The 21,433-nt window shown below is 35.1% G+C and overlaps 1 protein-coding gene across 1 annotated transcript; it reads left to right on the top strand.

Annotated features, from left to right (window-relative positions):
• The first annotated feature begins 242 nt into the window (after positions 1-242).
• Positions 243-13,551, top strand: ILA (putative protein kinase regulator ILITHYIA). Its single transcript, XM_078973645.1, has 54 exons — positions 243-518; positions 798-1,174; positions 1,283-1,943; positions 2,021-2,205; positions 2,309-2,435; positions 2,558-2,631; positions 2,707-2,783; positions 2,883-2,919; positions 3,000-3,163; positions 3,245-3,428; positions 3,574-3,651; positions 3,775-3,894; positions 4,007-4,066; positions 4,151-4,276; positions 4,360-4,459; positions 4,542-4,711; positions 4,793-5,092; positions 5,182-5,298; positions 5,390-5,491; positions 5,579-5,728; positions 5,815-5,979; positions 6,064-6,240; positions 6,333-6,455; positions 6,535-6,615; positions 6,710-6,826; positions 6,917-7,167; positions 7,236-7,383; positions 7,465-7,587; positions 7,676-7,732; positions 7,832-7,942; positions 8,020-8,211; positions 8,289-8,462; positions 8,564-8,674; positions 8,766-8,835; positions 8,949-9,027; positions 9,141-9,414; positions 9,500-9,622; positions 9,701-9,814; positions 9,906-10,012; positions 10,102-10,153; positions 10,240-10,346; positions 10,439-10,498; positions 10,597-10,714; positions 10,788-10,898; positions 10,980-11,117; positions 11,212-11,334; positions 11,434-11,618; positions 11,730-11,888; positions 11,967-12,246; positions 12,336-12,530; positions 12,618-12,797; positions 12,878-13,010; positions 13,088-13,166; positions 13,251-13,551. The coding sequence occupies exons 1-54, from the start codon at positions 416-418 to the stop codon at positions 13,291-13,293; spliced, it is 7,872 nt and encodes a 2,623-aa protein (XP_078829771.1). The 5' UTR covers positions 243-415; the 3' UTR covers positions 13,294-13,551.
• Positions 13,552-21,433: the final 7,882 nt, after the last annotated feature.

Consider the following 21,433-nt stretch of genomic DNA (forward strand, 5'->3'; position numbering starts at 1 on the left):
ACCATTAACGGAAAAACTACCAAGGCCTTCCTGCCTTCTATTTCCTCCTTTTTAATAAGTTATTTCTTAGTTTATTGGACTTAAAGAACAAAAAAGTTAACGAGGGACCGATTAAGCCAAAAGACTTTATAATGTTTTGATGTCAAATACCCTAATTATATAAAAAAAAAAAGAAAAAAAGAAAAGAAAAAGAGAAATGAGGCGCATGAGGCTGGGGCACACCAGTGCGTTTGGTTTTGCTCACTCTCGTAATTGGCTTACTAAAACCCTAAAACAACAAACCATCCGCCATAGTCCAAATACAACACACCATCACCCCAACCTATCTTAGAACATTTCACTGACGTTTGTAAGCTGGATCATCTTCAAAATTATATTGGATTGAAAAGGATCAGTTATTTGATTGCCGAGTTCAATGGAGCCGTGGGTTTCACTTGCATCTTCAATCCCGACTTCATCTACAAAGAAGCGGATTCGGATCTTTCGCAACGAGATTCCTTCTATCTTACTTAATTCAGGTCATTGCATGCTAATTCTACTTTAACTTGGACCTATATGCTTCCTTGATTTTCATTTGATATGTTATATTGTTATCTTCTTATTTGGTGATAATCTAGGAAGGTATTATCTTCGTATGCAACTTGAATTTAGGAAATGTAAATGTCCGTTTGTTTATTTTTGTTAATGTTACTTTCGAGCAAAGTTGTGCCCTGTCTGTGTCTTTTGCCACAATTATTGCCATCTTTAACTGTTTGTTTCTCTACTTGTCTAAACATTTACTCAATTTCACTATGCAGAGATGTCATCAGATTCAGCATCACAACTGGTGGATTTAATATTCACGACATTGTATATTTATGATGACCGAGGGTCAAGGAAAGCCGTGGATGATTTAATCATAAAATCTTTAAGTGAGGTTGTATTTATGAAAACATTTGCAGCAGCTCTTGTGCAAGTCATGGATAAACAGTTGAAGGTTCAGTCTCATGTTGGCTGCTCTAGACTTATGAGCTGGTCATGCATCCTTCTTTGTAAAACTCAGTTTATCTCCGCATCAAAGAATGCATTTAGCAGAGTTTCAGCAGCACAAGCCTCACTTCTTCAAATTAGCATACAAGGGTCTTCTCATGAACGCAGGGCTTGCAAAAAAGCTTTTATTCATTCCTTTTTAGAGGTTTGTTTCCAACAACTGACATGAACAGTGAACCTTATCTATGCATCTTGCTTGATTATAATACCTCTTTTATTAATTCTTCATTTGTTTTTCTTCCATGCTTTTCAGTCGCCTGATATTTTCAATTTGTACATGGAGGAACTAAAAGGTGGAAGAATCTCATATAAAAATTGTCCAGAGATGCTATGTGTAATGTTGGATTTTTCAACTTCAAAACCATCACTGTTTGATCAATGGAAGCCAGTGTATCTTGATATGTATGTGCAATCAGTTCTGAACACAAAGGATAAGCCTTCAAAAGCTCTAAGTGAAGCTTTCCGTGCGTTATTTTTCCGTTTCTCACACGAAGACTTTAAGAATATCATTGTTCCTTCATCTGTGAAGATGCTAAAAAGGAACCCTGAGCTTGTTTTGGAATCCATTGGGGTTCTTTTGAGACATGTTAACCTGGATTTGAGTAAGTATGCTGTTGAGATTCTGTCAGTGGTATTATCACAAGCTCGCCATGCTGATGAAGGAAGAAGAGTTGCTGCATTGGATATTGTCAAATGTTTAAGTCAAAAGTCAAGTAATCCTGATGCTGCTGAGTCAATGTTTGGTTCTGTGAAATCTATAATTGGAGGGTCTGAAGGAAGACTCGCTTTTCCATACCAGAGAGTTGGCATGATAAATGCCATTCAGGAATTGTCTACATGTCCTGAAGGGAAATATCTTAGTAGTTTGTCTCAATCTGTTTGTGGACTTCTTTTGACCACTTACAAGGATGATGGTGGGTGCATACTACATACTTTCTTTGTGTTTGTACGTGATCTTGTACAGTTATCTGATTGACTTTTTGACTTCCAGGAAATGAGGAGGTAAAACTTGCATGTTTGACTGCCTTAGCTTCTTGGGTTGCAAGATCTATAGATGCTATTAGGCCAGAAGTTGTTTCATTTATTGCATCAGGTCTCAAGGAGAAGGAATCACTAAGAAGAGGTTATCTTCGATGCCTACGAGTCATATGTAAAAATGCTGATGCAGTTTTGCCTGTAAGGAAACTAAGTTTACTAACTAGTGTTGAATGTTGATATCTGAATATATTTTTCACGAATGTTTTCATGTGGCTGATGTTTTTGTGATGCTTGCTACCAGATATCTTCTTTGCTCGTGCCTCTTATACAGCTGGTAAAAACTGGTTTTACCAAAGCAGCACAACGGTTGGATGGTATTTATGCATTACTGATTGTGATGAAAATTGCAGCTTCTGATATAAAAGCAGGTGTTGATTTCTATTATTAGTTGTACTCTTAACCTCTTTTCTATTTTTTTTCTTTTGCTTATATCCACTGACAGCTAAAAGTGGTTGTTCAAAATACTAATTTTTGAATTTCTTTTCTGAAGATGAAACTGTGTCGAAGGAAAAGGTCTTGTCTTTGATTTCACAGAATGAGCCTTCAGTTGTCCCTGTAGCTATGGTAACTTTTATTTTTAGCTAATAGATGCACATTTGTTGTAGTTTTTACCTTTTATCTAATGTGATTGATGTTTAGGTTTCGAAACTATCAGTGGAGGACTGTGAAACATCTATCGAGTTACTTGAGACACTCTTTATGGATCATGCTCACAGGTTATTTTTTATTTTTTTTTTTATTTTTTTATTTCTGCAACATTTAGCCATGTTGATTATTTTTATTAATGCTGAGAATCACCATTACCTATTTTGCAGAGTTTTTGAGACTCTTAATGTGAGATCACTCATGCAGGTGAATTACTATGAAGCTGTATCATAAATTTGGTTTATCAGTATAAAATCTTTATTATAACCTGGTTTTTTATACCGCAGCTTTTACTTATGTTTCTGTGTCATTCAAGTTGGGATGTACGAAGAGCAGCTTATGGTTGTACCAAAAAGATTCTATCTGCTGCTCCAAAACTATTTGAGACACTTCTAGTTGAATATTCAGAGCACCTCACAGTTGTTGGGGAAAAAGTATTAGCAAAGTTAAGGTACTAATTCTTATGTTTTTAACTTCATCAATGGTTTGTGTTTAAATAATACACATTGATTTTTAACTATGTAATTTATAGTGAAACAGAAAATTCATTGGATGCTCAAGTTGGTTTTGTTCCATCTGTGGAGGTTTTGGTGAAGGCTTTAATGGTAATATCATCCGGTGTTATGGCTGCTGCACCTAGTTCATGCATACGCCTTATCTTCTGCTCACATCACCCATGCCTAGTTGGCACAGCAAAAAAAGATGCAGTTTGGAAGGTGAGCTAACTCTTATAGCAGTGGTTCTATTTGGTGCACAGAGTAAATGAAATGTTTGGTTGGACACATTAAGTGTTTTACTATTAGTCCGGTGTCTATACATACTGATGACTTATGTCACCCTTTTTTATTTTCTTTTTATCAGAGATTGCAGAAGTGTTTGCGAGCTTATGGTTTTGATGTCATCGGACAGATAATGGCTGATGTCAGTCACTTGTGTAAGGTAATTGTAGTTTCTACGGTTGTGGAAATTTTATGGGAGGAGTAATTTTTTTCTTAAGATTAAGGTTTTATGGCTAGTGTGACTGATATTCACTCTTGATTGTGGAATAAATATAATATATAGGGTTTGCTTGGACCAATGGGGTTGATGAGTACTAGTCATTTGGAACAAGAAGCTGCTGTACTTGCTTTGTCAACTTTGATGACCATAGCTCCTGCAGAAGTTTATGCAGAATTTGAAAAGGTAATTTTTGTTTTTATTTATGAACTTTCTCAATAAACTTCAGAATGAGATCATTTTTGGCATTCAAAGCAACTTTACTGTTTTACATCACTTGACATTTGATCATTTTCAGCACTTGAAGAGTTTCCCTGATCGGGGTGCACATGATTTGCTATCAGAAAATGATATTCAGGTGAGCATAATATAAACACCAGTCATGCTTGAAAATAAAACCTTCCTTATTCTTTGAATTTCATAATTTCATGATTTGATGCAGATTTTTCATACTCCTGAAGGGATGCTATCCACTGAGCAAGGCGTTTATATTGCAGAGTCTGTAGCTTCTAATAACTTAAAACAAGCAAAAGGCCGCTTCAAGACTTATGAGAACAATGACAACATGGTGATGACACTGACATCACATTTTCATTAATTCTCTTCTAATATGATTTCTTAAGCAATGGTAATGACATAAAGCATGTTCAGGAAAATGGCAACTCCAATTCTTCTGGAAGGCGAGACACTGGTGGCAAAGAGCGTGCTGGTGTGGGGAAGAAAGATGCAGGGAAACCAACAAAAAAGCCTGGCAAGTGATTTATTTTTTCTTATCTCTTTCTTAAACATAAGCAAATGTATTTATATTTTGCTTTTTTTTTTGGTTAATCTAGATAAACAGAAGACATCAAAAGAGGAGGCACGTGAGGTGCAGCTTAATGAGGAAGCTAATGTCCGTGAGAAGGTCATGAATATACAGAAGAATCTTTCCTTGTTACTGAAAGCTTTAGGAGCAATGGCTATAGCTAATCCTGTTTTCACACACAGTGAATTACTCTCACTGGTTAGTCTTTATATATTTCATATAACAGATATAAGATTGGCTATCTTTCTCGATTCTGATTCACTTCTGATTATATTTCAGGTCAAATTTGTGAATCCATTACTGCAATCCCCCATAGTTAATGAGGTGGCTTATGAAACAATGGTGAAGCTAGCAAAATGTCTTGCTCCTCCGCTTTCTAATTGGGGGTTCGACATTGCTACTGTCTTAAGGCTAATTGCCACAACTGAACCTCATGTTTCATGGGATCAACTTTCATCACTTGGTGAGGGTGGTCACAGTGACAAGTCATTGAGTCTGTTTGAGAGAGTAATGCATGGATTATCTGTATCATGCAAATATGGCCCCCTTCCAGTTGATTCTTTTAGTTTTGTTTTTCCGGTAAGAATTACTAATTATTCATATCACATGACCTTAATCAATATAAGATTTTGAGAAAGACTAATGTTTCTTGTACTTGTGTTCAATAGATAATGGAGAGAATACTGTCATCTCCTAAGAAGACACGGCTTCATGGTGATGTACTTCGGATACTTTTCCTACATATGGATCCAATATTACCCCTCCCCAGACTTAAAATGCTTTCAGTTAAGTTTCTAATTATCTACACATTATTACTTATTTTTCTTTTTTATTTCTATTTTGCTTAACATATGGGTACTCTGTGCTACTTGGCAGGTTCTATATCACGTGCTTGGGGCAATACCCTCCTATCAAGGGTCTGTTGGACCAGCATTAAATGAGTTGTGTCTTGGTTTGCAATCTGAAGAAGTAGCACCTGTATGTAGCATTTTAATTATTAGCAATGTAATCATATTTTCTTGATTCCCTTACACGCCTAACTTTTCTTGACATTTCTACCCTCAGGCTTTATCTGGTGTTTATGCGAAAGACCTTCATGTTAGACTAGCTTGTTTAAATGCTGCAAAGTGCATTCCAGCTATATCCAGCCGTTCTGTTCCTCAAGATGTAGAAATTGCAACCAGCATTTGGATCGCCTTACATGATCCCGAAAAGGTAGAAGATTCAATTTTTTTTAATCATGTATTAGATGGAAATCATTAGTTTATATCAAGTCTTTACCACATTATATGGTAATGCAGTCGGTGGCTGAAGTGGCTGAGGATTTATGGGATCGTTATGACCATGAATTTGGGACTGATTATTCTGGACTCTTTAGAGCTCTTTCTCATGTGAATTATAATGTTCGTGTGGCTGCGTCTGATGCATTAGCTGCTGTATTAGATGAGTACCCAGATACTTTACAGGTGATTACTATTTTCTACCAACTCTTATCTGATTCATTTAAATATGTTATATATATGTTCTCATACAGATTGATGTTTGTGCAGGAATCTCTTGCGACTTTGTTCTCTCTTTATATCCGTGATAGTGGCGTTGGTGAGGATATGATTGATTCTGGTTGGTTAGGGAGACAAGGGATTGCATTGGCTTTACATGCTGCAGCTGATGTACTTAGAACCAAAGACCTTCCGGTTGTTATGACTTTCTTGATATCTCGAGCCTTGGTAAAGTTTTAATTTTTTGTTCAAAGTTTTTGATAGTTAGATTAGATATTACACAAATGCAGCGTTCAAACTTTTGATGATTTCAACTACAGGCTGATACCAATGCTGATGTTCGAGGAAGGATGATTAATGCTGGTATCATGATCATTGACAAACATGGAAAAGATAACGTCTCACTTTTGTTTCCTATATTTGAAAATTACTTGAACAAAAAGGTCAGTATATGCTGTAAATCAAAGTTTTCACTTGAGATTGAGTATGAACCTCCTAAAGTTAATATATAATCTTTCTTAGGCCTCGGATGAAGAGAAATATGATTTGGTACGTGAGGGCGTGGTGATCTTTACTGGAGCATTAGCGAAACATTTGTCTAAGGTTTGATTTTGGCAATCACTTAGAAGTAAATTTAAAATTTAAAGGTCTCTCTTTTTACTTTTTTAATTTCTTTTAACGTCTTCTTCTTGTACAGGATGATCCTAAGGTCCATGCTGTTGTAGAGAAGTTGCTGGAGGTGATTAACACCCCATCAGAAGCTGTACAGAGGGCAGTCTCAAGCTGCCTGTCTCCATTGATGAAATCAAAGCAAGTATGTACTAGTGTTTCCAATAGAAGTACAGTAGTGTACATCTGAAACATTTTGAATTGAATCTTTTGCTGTTTTTATTTTTGGCATTAGGAAGATGCAATGGCACTTGTTACTAGGCTGTTAGATCAGCTTATGAAGAGTGAGAAATACGGAGAACGTCGTGGAGCAGCTTTTGGACTTGCTGGAGTCATCAAAGGATTTGGAATATCTAGTTTGAAAAAATATGGAGTTGCTACTGTTCTTCGTGAAGGACTTGCAAATAGGAATTCTGCCAAATGTCGTGAAGGATCTTTGCTGGCATTTGAGTGCCTTTGTGAAAAGCTTGGGAAATTGTTCGAACCGTAAGTTGTTTATTTATTTATGTATTTCTATTCTATGTGTGATAGATAACACTGTCTCTCTGTTACAGGTATGTGATCTACCTATTACCATTGCTTTTAGTTTCGTTCTCTGATCAAGTTGTTGCTGTTCGGGAAGCTGCTGAATGTGCTGCTCGTGCTATGATGTCTCAGCTTACTGCTCAGGGGATGAAGCTTCTCCTTCCTTCACTTCTCAAGGTCCCTCTCTTTTTCCTTATTGTTATCAATAGCAGGATATTTGAGATTCTTATATGATTTATAACTTCATGATATTTTCAGGGTCTTGAAGATAAAGCTTGGAGGACAAAACAGAGTAGTGTTCAACTTCTTGGATCCATGGCATACTGTGCTCCACAGCAACTTTCTCAATGTCTACCTAGGATTGTCCCAAAGTTGACTGAGGTACTTTGGACAGAAATACAATGTTGACTTACATCTTTATTAGTTAATATAATCAAATTTCTAATTTTTTTTTTTTTATTGATTTTAGGTGCTAACTGATACGCATCCGAAAGTTCAGTCTGCAGGGCAGACAGCACTCCAGCAGGTTTGACTATATTCTTGCAAGTTATCTACCATTCATATCTTTCTATGCTTGTGGGTGGATGTAAATTTGTAATATTGTAAATATATTATTGCATTATAGGTTGGTAGTGTGATTAAGAATCCTGAAATCGCCTCCCTTGTGCCAACTCTTTTGCTGGGTCTTACAGACCCTAATGACCATACAAAATATTCCCTGGATATTCTTCTTCAGGTAACAACACATAGTTTTTATTTTTACTTTTATGCTTTAAGTTCTTATTTTGTTGGTTGTTTCTTGATCTTTCACAGACAACTTTTATAAACTCGATTGATGCTCCTTCACTTGCCCTTTTGGTGCCCATTGTCCATCGTGGTTTGAGGGAGAGGAGTGCCGAAACGAAAAAGAAAGCTGCACAAATTGCTGGCAATATGTGTTCACTAGTCACTGACCCAAAGGATATGCTTCCTTATATAGGATTGCTTCTTCCTGAAATTAAGAAGGTATAGTATGAGTATCCTTTATGTATGTTTAGTAATAATCATACTAATGTTATCTAATGCATCTCACTTAAAACCAGGTATTAGTGGATCCAATTCCTGAAGTTCGATCTGTAGCAGCTAGAGCTGTTGGGTCTCTGATAAGAGGAATGGGAGAAGAGAACTTCCCGGATCTTGTTCCATGGTTGCTAGACACACTCAAATCTGACGGTAGTAATGTTGAAAGATCTGGTGCTGCTCAAGGGTTAAGTGAGGTCAGAATTTAGCTTATTTTATAAATCAGAAATTCTGATTCTTTTGTTCAATTTTCAATTTAGTTATATGGGGATTAAAGAATGTCTATTCATCTCTATAGGTAGTGGCTGCTCTTGGAACAGAATATTTTGAACACCTTCTTCCTGACATCATACGCAACTGCTCACATCAAAGGGCACCTGTACGTGATGGTTATTTGACCCTTTTCAAGGTTAGCTGCTTCTTCAACTGGTTTCATTCTCATTATCTTTGTATCATATATCAGTTGTACATTTATACTCATAAGATTATTTCTCTTGTAGTATCTGCCAAGATCATTGGGTGTGCAGTTCCAAAACTACTTACAGCAAGTGCTACCAGCCATCTTAGATGGTAAGTTTTATCTTTTGTATTCTTTTAGTTTTTATAATACATTAGATTAGATTTATGCACTTTTCTATATTGGAGCATATAATTAATATAATAAAACACACATTTGTCATCAGGTCTTGCGGATGAAAACGAATCTGTACGTGAGGCTGCACTTGGAGCTGGACACATACTGGTGGAGCATTATGCTACAACGTAAGTTGTTTCATTTACTTGCATGACTGATAAAACGAATTACAAAAATAATGCCAATTGTCAAACAATTATCAGTCTCATTATATTGATGGTCTTTTTTGTAAATATGCCAGGTCACTGCCTTTGCTTCTGCCAGCTGTAGAAGACGGGATATTTAACGATAACTGGCGAATCCGTCAAAGTTCTGTGGAACTTTTGGGTGATCTTTTATTTAAGGTTGCTGGGACTTCTGGAAAAGCACTTCTTGAAGGTGGCAGTGATGATGAAGGTGCCAGTACTGAAGCACAAGGTCGTGCAATCATTGAGGTTCTTGGCAGAGAGAAGCGTAATGAAGTGCTTGCTGCACTCTATATGGTTCGAACAGATGTCAGCCTCTCAGTTCGCCAGGTAGGATATTCATATTATCCATCTCAATATTTTGTTTTCATTTCAGTTTGCCAGATATGTGAAATTTATTCTCCCTCTCCTATAGGCTGCCTTACATGTGTGGAAGACTATAGTTGTAAATACTCCTAAGACTCTCAAGGAGATAATGCCAGTCTTGATGAATACTCTTATCAGTTCCCTTGCTTCATCATCCTCAGAAAGGCGACAGGTCTGTCATTTTTGTTTATATCTGTTTCTAAGTTTGTTGCATATTTTGGAAACTAAATTCTTGCTTGATATTGTAAAGGTTGCTGGAAGAGCATTGGGTGAGCTTGTGCGAAAGCTCGGGGAGAGAGTGCTTCCCTTGGTTATTCCTATATTATCTAAAGGCTTGAAGGACCCTGATTCTAGCAGACGACAAGTATATTATTTTCTCTTTGGTTTTTTCCTGTTCATCATTTAATTCTTGAATTTTATAATTATCAAAAAGCTGAATGTTCTTTGATCTACAGGGTGTCTGCATTGGACTGAGTGAAGTGATGGCTAGTGCTGGTAGGAGCCAGCTGTTAAGTTTCATGGATGATCTTATTCCCACCATTCGTACAGCTCTTTGTGATAGGTACATTTGTGTTTTTACCTTTTTCTCCTTCTGTTTGTTAGTTTCAGTAGGTACTTGATATGTGAAAGTGAAATCTATCTCTCTTACAGTGAGGTTGAGGTTCGTGAATCTGCAGGGCTTGCGTTTAGTACTCTGTACAAGGTACTTTTAATTTTAGCAAATTTTAAAACTGCCTTTTATCATTTGTGTTGTACTCTGCTTCTTATATGTTAATTATGCATCTGCAGAGTGCGGGAATGCAAGCAATTGATGAAATTGTCCCAACACTCCTCCGTGCTTTGGAAGATGATGACATGGCAGATACCGCCCTTGATGGCCTTAAACAAATTTTGAGGTATCAAGCACCACAATTGATATTTATAGTTTTAAGATGATCTTACAATTTACATGTATCAAATACTAAAAAGCTGCCTGGAATTATGACAGTGTCCGAACAGCAGCTGTGTTGCCTCATATATTGCCAAAGCTTGTTCATCTCCCTCTCTCGTATGTATCTGGCATCCAAGTTTCCATCTCTCTTACTTAAACACTTTGATTATATATATGATGCTTAACTGTTGATGGGAACATGTTTTCCATTCCAGTGCTTTCAATGCACATGCTATAGGAGCAGTTGCAGAGGTTGCAGGTGCTGGTCTAAATGTTCATCTTTCAACGGTTCTTCCTGCTTTGCTCTCTGCCATGGGAGATGATGATCATGCGGTATGAAGTTGTTAGTGATCTTGATAAAATTGCTTCCATTTCCATGCTAAGTTGGCTTTTATTTGTAATATAGGAGGTCCAAAATCTTGCAAAGAAGGCTGCAGAAACTGTGGTGTTGGTAATTGATGATGAAGGGACTGAGTATTTGATATCAGAACTTCTCAAGGGGGTGGGAGATAACCAGGTAAGGCTCTGTAGAATATATCATAATTTTTCTCTTCCAACTCTATAAATCCGATTCTGACATATGCTGTTAAACTTGCAGGCTTCAACTAGGCGCAGTTCTGCATATCTACTTGGATACTTTTTCAAAAACAGTAAATTGTATCTGGTGGATGAAGCTCCAAATATGATATCCACCTTGATCATTTTACTAAGTGACACAGACTCTGCCACTGTATCGGTAATGTTTCATTTATCTTACTGTTTTTTTTTTTTTTTAATTATTTTTTTTTATATAAAACATCATCCTTTATATTATATATAATACATAACAGGCTGCCTGGGAGGCACTGTCTAGAGTTGTTGGTTCAGTCCCGAAAGAAGTTCTCCCATCATATATAAAATTAGTTCGTGATGCTGTATCCACATCTAGAGACAAGGAACGTAGAAAGAAGAAGGTTAAATATATGTTCACTTTATATTCAATAATAATTATTTCATGATTTTGCTTTGTTAATTAAGTTAACACAAATAAATATTTGTTGATGGACATATAGGGTGGACCAATTGTTATACCTGGGTTATGTCTCCCAAAGGCTCTTCAACCATTGCTTCCCATATACCTTCAGGGCCTAATAAGTGGGTCTGCAGAATTGAGAGAACAGGCTGCTCAAGGTCTTGGAGAATTAATTGAAGTAACAAGTGAAAAAGCACTCAAGGAGTTTGTTATCCCTATTACAGGGTAACTAGCTTTCCTAGGACTTTATTAGTCTCTTATTTAATTCTACTTTTTTTTTTTTTTTTTTTTTTTTTTTTTTTTTTGTTTTGCTTGACTTGTTTATGATGATTCCAGGCCTCTGATCCGAATTATAGGCGATCGATTCCCATGGCAAGTGAAAAGTGCTATTTTGTCAACTTTGACCATCATAATAGCAAAAGGTGGGATGGCTCTTAAACCTTTTCTCCCTCAGCTACAAACCACCTTTGTCAAATGCCTGCAGGACAACACAAGGTAAGATTTCCTTTTCTACTACCATCTTTTGTTTACCTGTATTCCTTTTTACATGAGGGCATTCTCGTCAAATTACAGGACTGTTCGTTCAAGTGCTGCTCTCGCACTTGGTAAGCTTAGTGCACTAAGCACAAGAGTCGATCCCCTAGTTGGGGATCTTCTATCCAACCTACAGGCATCAGAAGGTGGGGTCCGCGAGGCAATACTGGTCGCCCTAAAAGGCGTTGTCAAGCATGCTGGAAAGAGTGTTAGTGGTCCTGTTAAGACACGTGTTTTCGATCTCTTACAGGAGTTGATCTACAACGATGATGACCAAATACGAAGCTCTTCAGCAAGAATTCTAGGCATAATATCAGAGGTGAGGTTCATGTCATTTAAAAAAAAAAAACTTACTACAGTTAATAATAGTATTTTATTATCCGCTAACTTTTATTCATTTAATTGCAGTATTTGGAGGATGATCAAATTTCTGAATTACTAGAGGAACTCCCGGAAAATGCTTCATCGCCTACCTGGACCACTAGGCATGGCTCAGTTCTTACAATCTCATCCATGCTAAGACACATTCCTACTGTAATATCAGCATCTCCATCATTCACAGTAGTTATAGACTGCCTCAAAAATAGCTTGAACGATGAAAAGGTTTGGTCAACTTTCAGTCAAATATAGTAAAACATTAAAAAAAACTTCCTGATAAATTTCTGATATATTTTTTTTTTGCTTGTGTAGTTTCCTGTTCGTGAAACATCAACTAAAGCATTAGGAAGGCTTCTACTTCATCAAATTCAAAAGGATCCATCCAATTCAAATGCACACAAGGCCACTCTTGTCTCCATTGCTTCTGCCATGCAGGATGATTCCAGTGAAGTCAGAAGGAGGGCATTGTTTGCACTTAAAGCAGTTGCAAAAGTACTTTTTTCCCTTATTTTTTAAAATATATTAAAAAAAAACGTGTTTTATTAACATTAAGGTTAACTTGATTAATGCAGGCAAACCCTAGCATGATAACAATCCATGTTACTGTATATGGTCCTGTGCTTGCTGAATGTTTAAAAGATGGAAGCACACCCGTGAGACTCGCAGCTGAAAGATGTGCCTTGCATGCCCTTCAGTTAACAAAAGGTATATCTAATATCTATATCTATATCTATATATAATATCATATTTTGTTTCTTTTTCTTATGTAAAATTTTTTCTAGGGACCGAAAATGTTCAAGCAGCTCAAAAATATATTACTGGCTTAGATGCAAGACGGATATCAAAGCTTTCTGAATACAGGTACTGTTTATTTAGAATTCACATTTAAAGATAATAGCCATTCAATGTATTGAAGTTTTTATTATAACCATTTGTCTGTTGCAGCGATGATAGCGATGACAGTGAGGATGACTCAGCAAGTGGTTGATATTTGATAATGTGTGTAGATTCTAAGGTTTTGGTGTTGATTTATAGGGTAAAAGTTTTCCAAAGGCTCAATGAGAGGTTCTTATCTACATTTTTGTATCCATAGGATAAACTACATGCATTTATTTATTATAGAACATAAAGAAATCAAGTACCCATTTTTTTCAAATGGGTTCGCATCGCATCGCAGCTGCTACTTGTGAGTTGTAATTTTGACAAGTTTTTAATTTATTTATATGAATGTCGTGATTAATGGAAAGTTTGTGCTGTGCAAAATCAACTATTGCCCCAAATATTAGGTGTAGTTTGTTTTTATGCAATATTATGATAACAACTTAAGTAGCCTATTACGTTTGCTGTTTAATTTAATTTGAAATGGCCTTCACAATAGTGGGTCAAGTTTCTGAGAAAGTGAGTCATTGATATTTTAATGGAATCCATGCGGATTCTAAGTATGTATAGGGTATGATAAATGGTATGCAAATATATAGGGCATGACAAATGGTCGATATATTACGAATAAAATATGGTCGTATGCAACTTGATTGTGAGTTTTGAGAATGTTTGACATTTCACCTGTTATTGAAGTTTCCTCAGAGAATGGACTTTGTGGTTTGGTGAAAAGCATGGTATCATCAATTGCATGCCCTTCAGTTAACACGTGAATAAAGTGTATATAAGAATTTAGGAACACTTTGACCATAAAGATAAGAAACCCCTAAATAAAGAAGTGTGTTTGGATAAAGTTTAGTAAAGATATCATTAAGGGATTGATTGTGATTCCCGTACGGGAAGAGAAAATTTAGTTAGATGTTCTCATATTCTTGCACTCATTCTTGCATAAGTGATTTTGATGAAAATCTTTTTTTAAGGGTATGTGAAATGTAACAATCATGTTATTTATGAACTTGTGGTTCATATACTATTAGGGAGTGTTGGACACATATGTGTTGTTTCAAGAGAAGACCTTTTGTGATAATAGGTATGTTGCTTTAATGTAAGTATATTATTACCTTGACGAGTAACATGGTAAATGGGTAGTATAAAAAATAAGAAGGCATTTCATTGCTAATCAAGCATAATTAATAATTGTGGCACTCTATGAGATGGTTCGTAAGAGTTACAAGTTGATGTGCTTGAATGCTTATAAGTATGGCTTAATAGATGTTGGGTTTTCTTAGTTGAAAGTATGATGCTTAAATAGGAAAGAATATGCCTTATTTGGTGTAAGTGAGGAGAGTGTGTCATCATTTATGTTCATAATATGTTAAGTTGCACAAGTGTTATGAAGTAGTTTACATGATACACTTGTTGTTAGACTTGAGTCCTTGTAGATATGAATGGTGTTTTGAAGGAATAAAGTATGAATCAAAATACATTGATTGATTGGTTTAAAAAGTTTGCGACTCTAAAATATTTAGCCTTATTGTTTCATATTTTTTAAGGTAAGAAAACATGGGAGATCACTTGTGAAATTATTTGGAGATCCTAAAGGCTTCAAGAACAATTCTAAAATGGATTCCACATCTTAGTTGAAGTCATCATTTGTAGAGTAAGGTTTTATTCTTCTCATCACCTATGAATTTTGAGAATCAAATGATGAGATTCCTCATTGAGAGTTCATGTGTTACTGAAGTCTCATCATAGAAAAGACTTCTTGGTTTGGTGAAAGCATGATCCTTAGTTTAGGAAGAAATTTGGAACCATAATGTATATAAATATAATGTACGCTACTACGCACACAATATGATTAATGTATCATACTTGATGCATCAAATGTATTATCATCAATTACATTATTGAATGGGTGAGTAAAACGTATATACGATTATGGGAAGACTTGATGATAAAGATGAGAAACCCCAAAATAAAGGAGCATGTTTGGTTAAAGTTCATTAAAGATATCATTAAGGGATTGGTTATGATTCACATACTAAAAGTTAAAATTTAAACTTAGATGTTCTCATATTCTTGCATAAGTGATTCTGTTGAGATATTATTCTTTTAAGGGTAAGTGAAATATAACAACCTTGTTTTTTATGGACTTGTGGTTCATATAGTATTAGGACCGTTGGACACATATGTGTTGTTTCAAGAGAAGACCTTTTAGGATAATAGGTATGTTTCTTTAATGGAAGTATACTACCTTAATGAGTAATGTGGTAAATGTGTAGTATCAAAGATAAGAAGTATTTCATTTCTATTTAAGCATAATTAGTAATGGTGGAATTATATGAGATGGTTGTAAGAGTTACAATTTGATGCGCTTGAATGCTTGTAAGTTTGACGTAGTAGATGCTAGGTTTTCTTAATTGAAAGTACGATGCTTAAATATAAATAATATTCCTTATTTGTTGTATGTAAGGAGAGTGTGTCATCATTTCTGCTCATAATACATTAAGTTGCAAAATTTTTATGAAGTAGTCAACATGATACACTTGTTGTTAGACTTGAGTTTTTGTACATATGAATGGTATTTTGAATTGATAAAGTACAAATGATAGTACATTGACTTAACTGGTTTAAGGAATGAAACGAATAAATTTCAACCATGTTTTTTATGAACTTGTGATTAATATATTATTAGGGACTGTTGGAAACATATGTCTTGTTGCAATAAAAGACATTTTAGGATAATAGGTGCACTGCATTGATGGAAGTATATTACCTTAACATGTAACGTGGTACATGTGTGGTATCAAAGATAAGAAGGTATTTCATTGCTAATTAAGCATAATTAATAATGACAACATTCTATGAGATGGTTTGTAAGAGTTACAATTTGATGTACTTGAATGCTTGTAAGTATAATGTAATAGATGTCGGGTTTTCTTAGTTGAAAGTACGATGCTAAAATAGAAAAATTATACCTTATTTGGTGTTTGAGAGGAGAGTGTGTCATCATTTCTATTCATAATACATTAAGTTGTACAAGTGTCATGAAGTAGTTTAATTGATACACTTGTTGTTAGACTCGAGTCCTTGTATATATGAATGGTATTTTGTAGGGATGAGAATGGGTCCGTGTGGGTCGGTTTTGACCTATAACCGAACCCAAATCAGTGACATCAATTTTAAAATATTCCAAACCGAACCTAGAACCCAAACCAATGGGTTCGGTTTCTTGGTTCCTGGTTCGATTTTCCTTGTTTAAGGAATTTGGATGCCTTTGAGCCAAGTAAAGCATGACATATTATATAAGCACCAAGAGGCACTGATTTTCGATCCAATTGTCAATGTGGGATGAATTGTGCTTATAAGAAAAGATAATTTGTTTTATAATTCTTGAAGAGGGTACTGGTTGCAAGCCTCCAACAATGTGATTTAGATTTAAGGTGTGTAGAAAAATAAATCAAGTGTGTATTTGCCAAGATTCAAACGTGAAAGCTTAGGTTCAAAGGCACAACATGTTAACCACTAGAACCATTCGCTTCATGTGTTTTGATTACGCACTATATATGTATATTGTGTATATAATGTATATTTTTATATAATTGATTAATTCGGTTTCTTTCGGTTTTACCATATAAAAAAGCAAACCCAAACCAAAAGTTTTGGTTTTTGAAAAACCTCAACCAAAACTGTTGGTTTCTGGGTTTTGGTTTCATCAGTTTTTGTAGGTTTTTCGGTTTATGGATTTGGTTTTACTCACCCCTAGTATTTTGAATAGATAAAGTATAAATCAAAGTACATTGACTTCATTAGTTCAAGCAATGAAACATATACCTTTCAATGATGTTTCTTTGGTTTTAAAACTTAAAATACCTTAGAATAAGTTGTCATGAAGGCTAGATGTATTTTCATAAGATATAAAGGAGTTGGAACATGTCATAACAATAAAAACTAGCACAAAAACCATACGGATCAAGTTTTGAGATTTACCCTACGTCCAAAACATATAATCACTTACAATCTACGAAAATGAAAAGCTTGTGACGCTAAACTTTTTAGCCTTATTGTTTTATATTTTATTCACTAGGGTAAGAAAACATAGGAGATCACTTGTGAAATTATTTGGAGATCATAACGACTTCAATAACAAATTTAAAATGGATTCCATATCTTGGTTGAAGTCACCATCAATATAGTAAGGTTTAAATTCTCTCATCACCTATGAATTTTGAGACTCAAATGATGAGATTCCTCATTGTCAATTCATGTGTTATTGAAGTTTCCTCATAGAAAGGACTTCAAGGTTTGGTGAAAGCATGATCCTTGGTATAGGAAGACATTTTAAACCATAGTGTATATAACCGAGACTTGCATAATATGCATTACTCAAGGCATACAATAAGATTTATATATCATACTTGACTAACTGATGCATCAAATATATTATCATCAATTACATTGTTGAATGGATGAGGAAAGTGTATATACGATTATGGGAAGACTTGATGATAAAGATGAGAAACCCCAAAATAAAAGAGCATGTTTGGTTAAATTAAAGATACCATTAAGGGATTGATTATGATTCACATACTAAATGTGAAAGTTTAAAGTAAGACGTTCTCATATTCTTGCATAAGTGATTCTGATGACAAAATCTTCTTTTAAGGGTAGGTGACATAACAACCATATTTTTTATGAACTTGTGATTCATATACTATTAGGGAATATTGAACACATATTGTAACATCTGTTTTTAGGCATTAGTCGTTTTGACATTGATTTGTATCAAGTTTGAGATTTGGGATTTTCTTTGGACCACGACACGACATTTATATGTGGCGATGCAGGCCACATCATTAAGTAGTCACTTGGTCAAGTATGGACCGTGATGTGATGACGGGTCAGTTCAAAACCCTAGATATCGGGCGTTAAACCATATTTAAGTTTATAAAATTTTAGGGGCTGTGTCACCTTTCAGTCTCCTCCTCAAGAAAGCAAACCTTATCCCCCATTGTGTATTCTTGAGAAATTGTTGGTGTTCTTGGTGAGCTTTTGGAGTAAGATCAAGGTGTAGAAATGCAAGAAAGCAATAGCCACAAGAAGTTTATCCTTCTCAATATCTTTGGACCTCTATAAGTGTCAAAGCTTCGAACTTTTTCATGTTTCATTCTTAGATCTAGGATCTTAAGGAGTTTTAGCTAATTTTTTGTCCCATTTCTTGTAATTTCTTGGAGTTTGGGAACTCCAAGTTGATATGGTTGTCTAAGTTTCACTTATGGACCACTTTTATGCTTGAAAGTTGAGTTCTTATACCCATTCCAAGCCATGCAAGGCACTTTGGTCATTTTGGACCCCTTTTAGAGTTAGGGTTTAAGATCTAGTTAGATTAGGCATGAGGAATGGATAAAGTTGGAAAATTTATCTATGCAAACTATTAGAAGAATCAAATATGAGATTTTGAGCTCTGGACATTAAGGATTAAGTGCTTAAGGAATTAAGTTGTTTCAGATGTAAATCACAATGCATTATTTTGGTGTGTCGTGATGGGATTCATGATGTTCAATCGCGATTGTTTTGCCCTGTAGTATTTGCGATGTGATCAAAGTGTTAGGTCACAGTGTGGAGCCTTTGACTGTTAACTACTACCAGTTGACCGCTGAATTTTATAATAGTTTGACTTTTAGTCAAACCGAAGGTTTTTAGTTATAGACCGAGGCTTAACCTCTGTCCAGTTTAGGCGGTTTGTATAATTGATTCCACAAAGGCTTCGAGTAGTTGAGATTTCAACTCTAAGGATGTTATTTGGGCCGAATCCAAACCAAACCGACTCGAAATCGAATAACCCGAGAATCGAATAAGGGTAATTGCACGAACAAAAAACCGAACCAAAAAAGCAATACAGGTTCGGTTCGATTTGGGTATTAATTGGTTCAGTTCGGTTCTGACCCAAATAACCCAAATAACATGTACACGATGATTAAGGATCTAATATAACCGAAAAGAGCCGAATAAACCGTATTATGATCTATAATCCGAATAACATTTACAATATGATTATAAATATTATATTTTGTATGACTTTTATAGTTTATGATTTTATAACACATCTTTTAAAGAAACAAATTTGTTAATTAAAAATAATGAAACCTATATATAAGTGTTTTAAATGTGCAAAAAAAAAGTTAGAATTTGTGTAGTAAGAATGTAAACATGAATTAACTATTCTTGATATATAAAATATAAATTCCAAACACCAAAATCTTAAGATATAGTTATGAAGCAACATACTAAACACTAAACATTAAACACCCAGAATACCCCAAAAATTAATATATAAGTAAGTTAAACATTAAACATTCAACACCCATAATAAAATATGAATCTTAAGTTTCTAACCATATCCAAAATAACATTTGTCAAACATGAATTAACTATTCGAGAATATTGATTGGTTGTTTTTTCCTTTCCACCTCCATTGTTTATCGCCTCTTCTAAAGCTTTTGCGACCTCATCATCTTTCAAAATTTCATCAATGTTGTCCACAATTAGATTTCTTGATTTCGTTACCCAATCATGGGTGCAAACCAAAGCCTCTACTATATTTGCGAACAAATTTGTTTGATAGAGATTTAATATCTGCCCGCTTGTACTAAACACTGCCTCTGACGCCACAATAGAGATTTGCAGTCCCAAAATATCTATCAACATAAACATAGAAAGTGTTCAAATATATTATAAAAAAGTATACAAAAAATAAAGTTATACCTTTCACCATACGGGATATAATAGGATAATGAGATGCATTTTGTTTCCACCAAAGTACAATATCCAAATCTTTATTGTATTTAATTGACTGCTCGTTTAGGTATCGTGTCAACTCTGTTTCCATTGATGCCAATGGGTAATCCGTTTGTACTATTTAATCACCCGTGAAGTTGTTCTCTTCATCAATCACAACTACATCTTTATTTTTTTAACAACAACCTCAAAACTTATATAAATAAGAACAGCCTACTAGTAGAACACTAGCAAGGCAGAAAAGTTACAAATACAACAAGAGAAAACAAAAATTTAAACGGACGAACCTAGGAATTCCAAATAACTACGGTTTTGGAATCCCTATTTTTCCACCACGAAAAGGAATTAAGGACAATCAAATCAAACAAGGAATGCTTCACAATTTTCTCTTCACCAAACATAACTACATTCTTAAAATGCTAAAGCATCCAAATCGTGGTTATGAAAACAATCTCTATATGTTTCTTATTCTCATTCTTCCATCTTTGATTATCAATCCAAGTAAGCTATTCTTTGATGGACGAGCTCAAGGGAAAACCACATCAAACCACCTCACAACCACCTTCCAAAGCTTCGCTGCCAAATCACAAATAAAGAACAAGCGCGTTAAAGTCTCACCTCAAGTCGAACAAACCTGACAGCAAACAGAATCTAGAGGAATCCCACGCTTATAGAGCTTAAAATGAGTGGGAAGTCGGTATTGAAGAGCACGCCACAAAAAGTGCAAACTCTTCTAGGAAAAATTTATTCCAACTAAAAGAAATATTACCACCTTTTAGCAAGATCATGTCAATATACATTCTAGTACTCTTGAGAGTGAACATTCCTTCAACATCTAACCTCCACACGAAATGATCATTCTCATTTAAGATACAAACTTGTATTAAAGCTTCAATAAGACAATTCAACTAGTCCTCTTCTCTCCCACCTCTCAAACGTCTACGCAACTTCCAATCCCAAACACCCTCACGCATCTATCCTTCACCAAACACATAATATCCTCTTCTAATCTAAATAATCTATTGAACCTATATTTAAGCGGTTGATCTCTTACCCACGTATCAAGCCAAACTTTCGTATCATCACAAGTACATCTTCATGACGATGTGTTTGACTTTGAGAAGAGTCGGTATTGTCAAACTTTGGTTTGTAGAAAAAAAATCTCAAATCTTTTTGGAAGACCCCATATTAAGGCCTTAGCCTTCAAACTGACTTTCGAGTTGAGCATGTGATCTTTTTGTGTATTCTTCAACTTAATCAACTTCTCAAAGGTTTGTTAAAGAAAATCAAACTTGAACCATGGATCTAATATGACCGCAAAATATAAAAATTTTAAGGTTGCCCCAATACATTTTCGTATTGTCAATCATGTTCTTCCCGATCAAACAAAATTGGGGACTAGCCGCCCATTCTTTAACGTCTTTGTACACATCACATATTTATCCAAAAAA

The sequence above is a fragment of the Lactuca saligna genome, chromosome 9, assembly GCF_052625555.1.
Source record: "Lactuca saligna cultivar CGN05327 chromosome 9, ASM5262555v1, whole genome shotgun sequence".
Lineage (NCBI taxonomy): Eukaryota > Viridiplantae > Streptophyta > Magnoliopsida > Asterales > Asteraceae > Lactuca > Lactuca saligna.

What these genes read in the sequence shown, in the direction of transcription:
- ILA (XM_078973645.1), top strand. Translation starts at nt 416, where the DNA reads ATGGAGCCGTGGGTTTCACTTGCATCTTCAATCCCGACTTCATCTACA. An exon ending in CTTTTAGTTTTGTTTTTCCG is followed by an intron (nt 5,093 to 5,181) that starts GTAAGAATTACT and finishes TGTGTTCAATAG; the next exon opens with ATAATGGAGAGAATACTGTC. An exon ending in TCTTGATATCTCGAGCCTTG is followed by an intron (nt 6,241 to 6,332) that starts GTAAAGTTTTAA and finishes TTTCAACTACAG; the next exon opens with GCTGATACCAATGCTGATGT.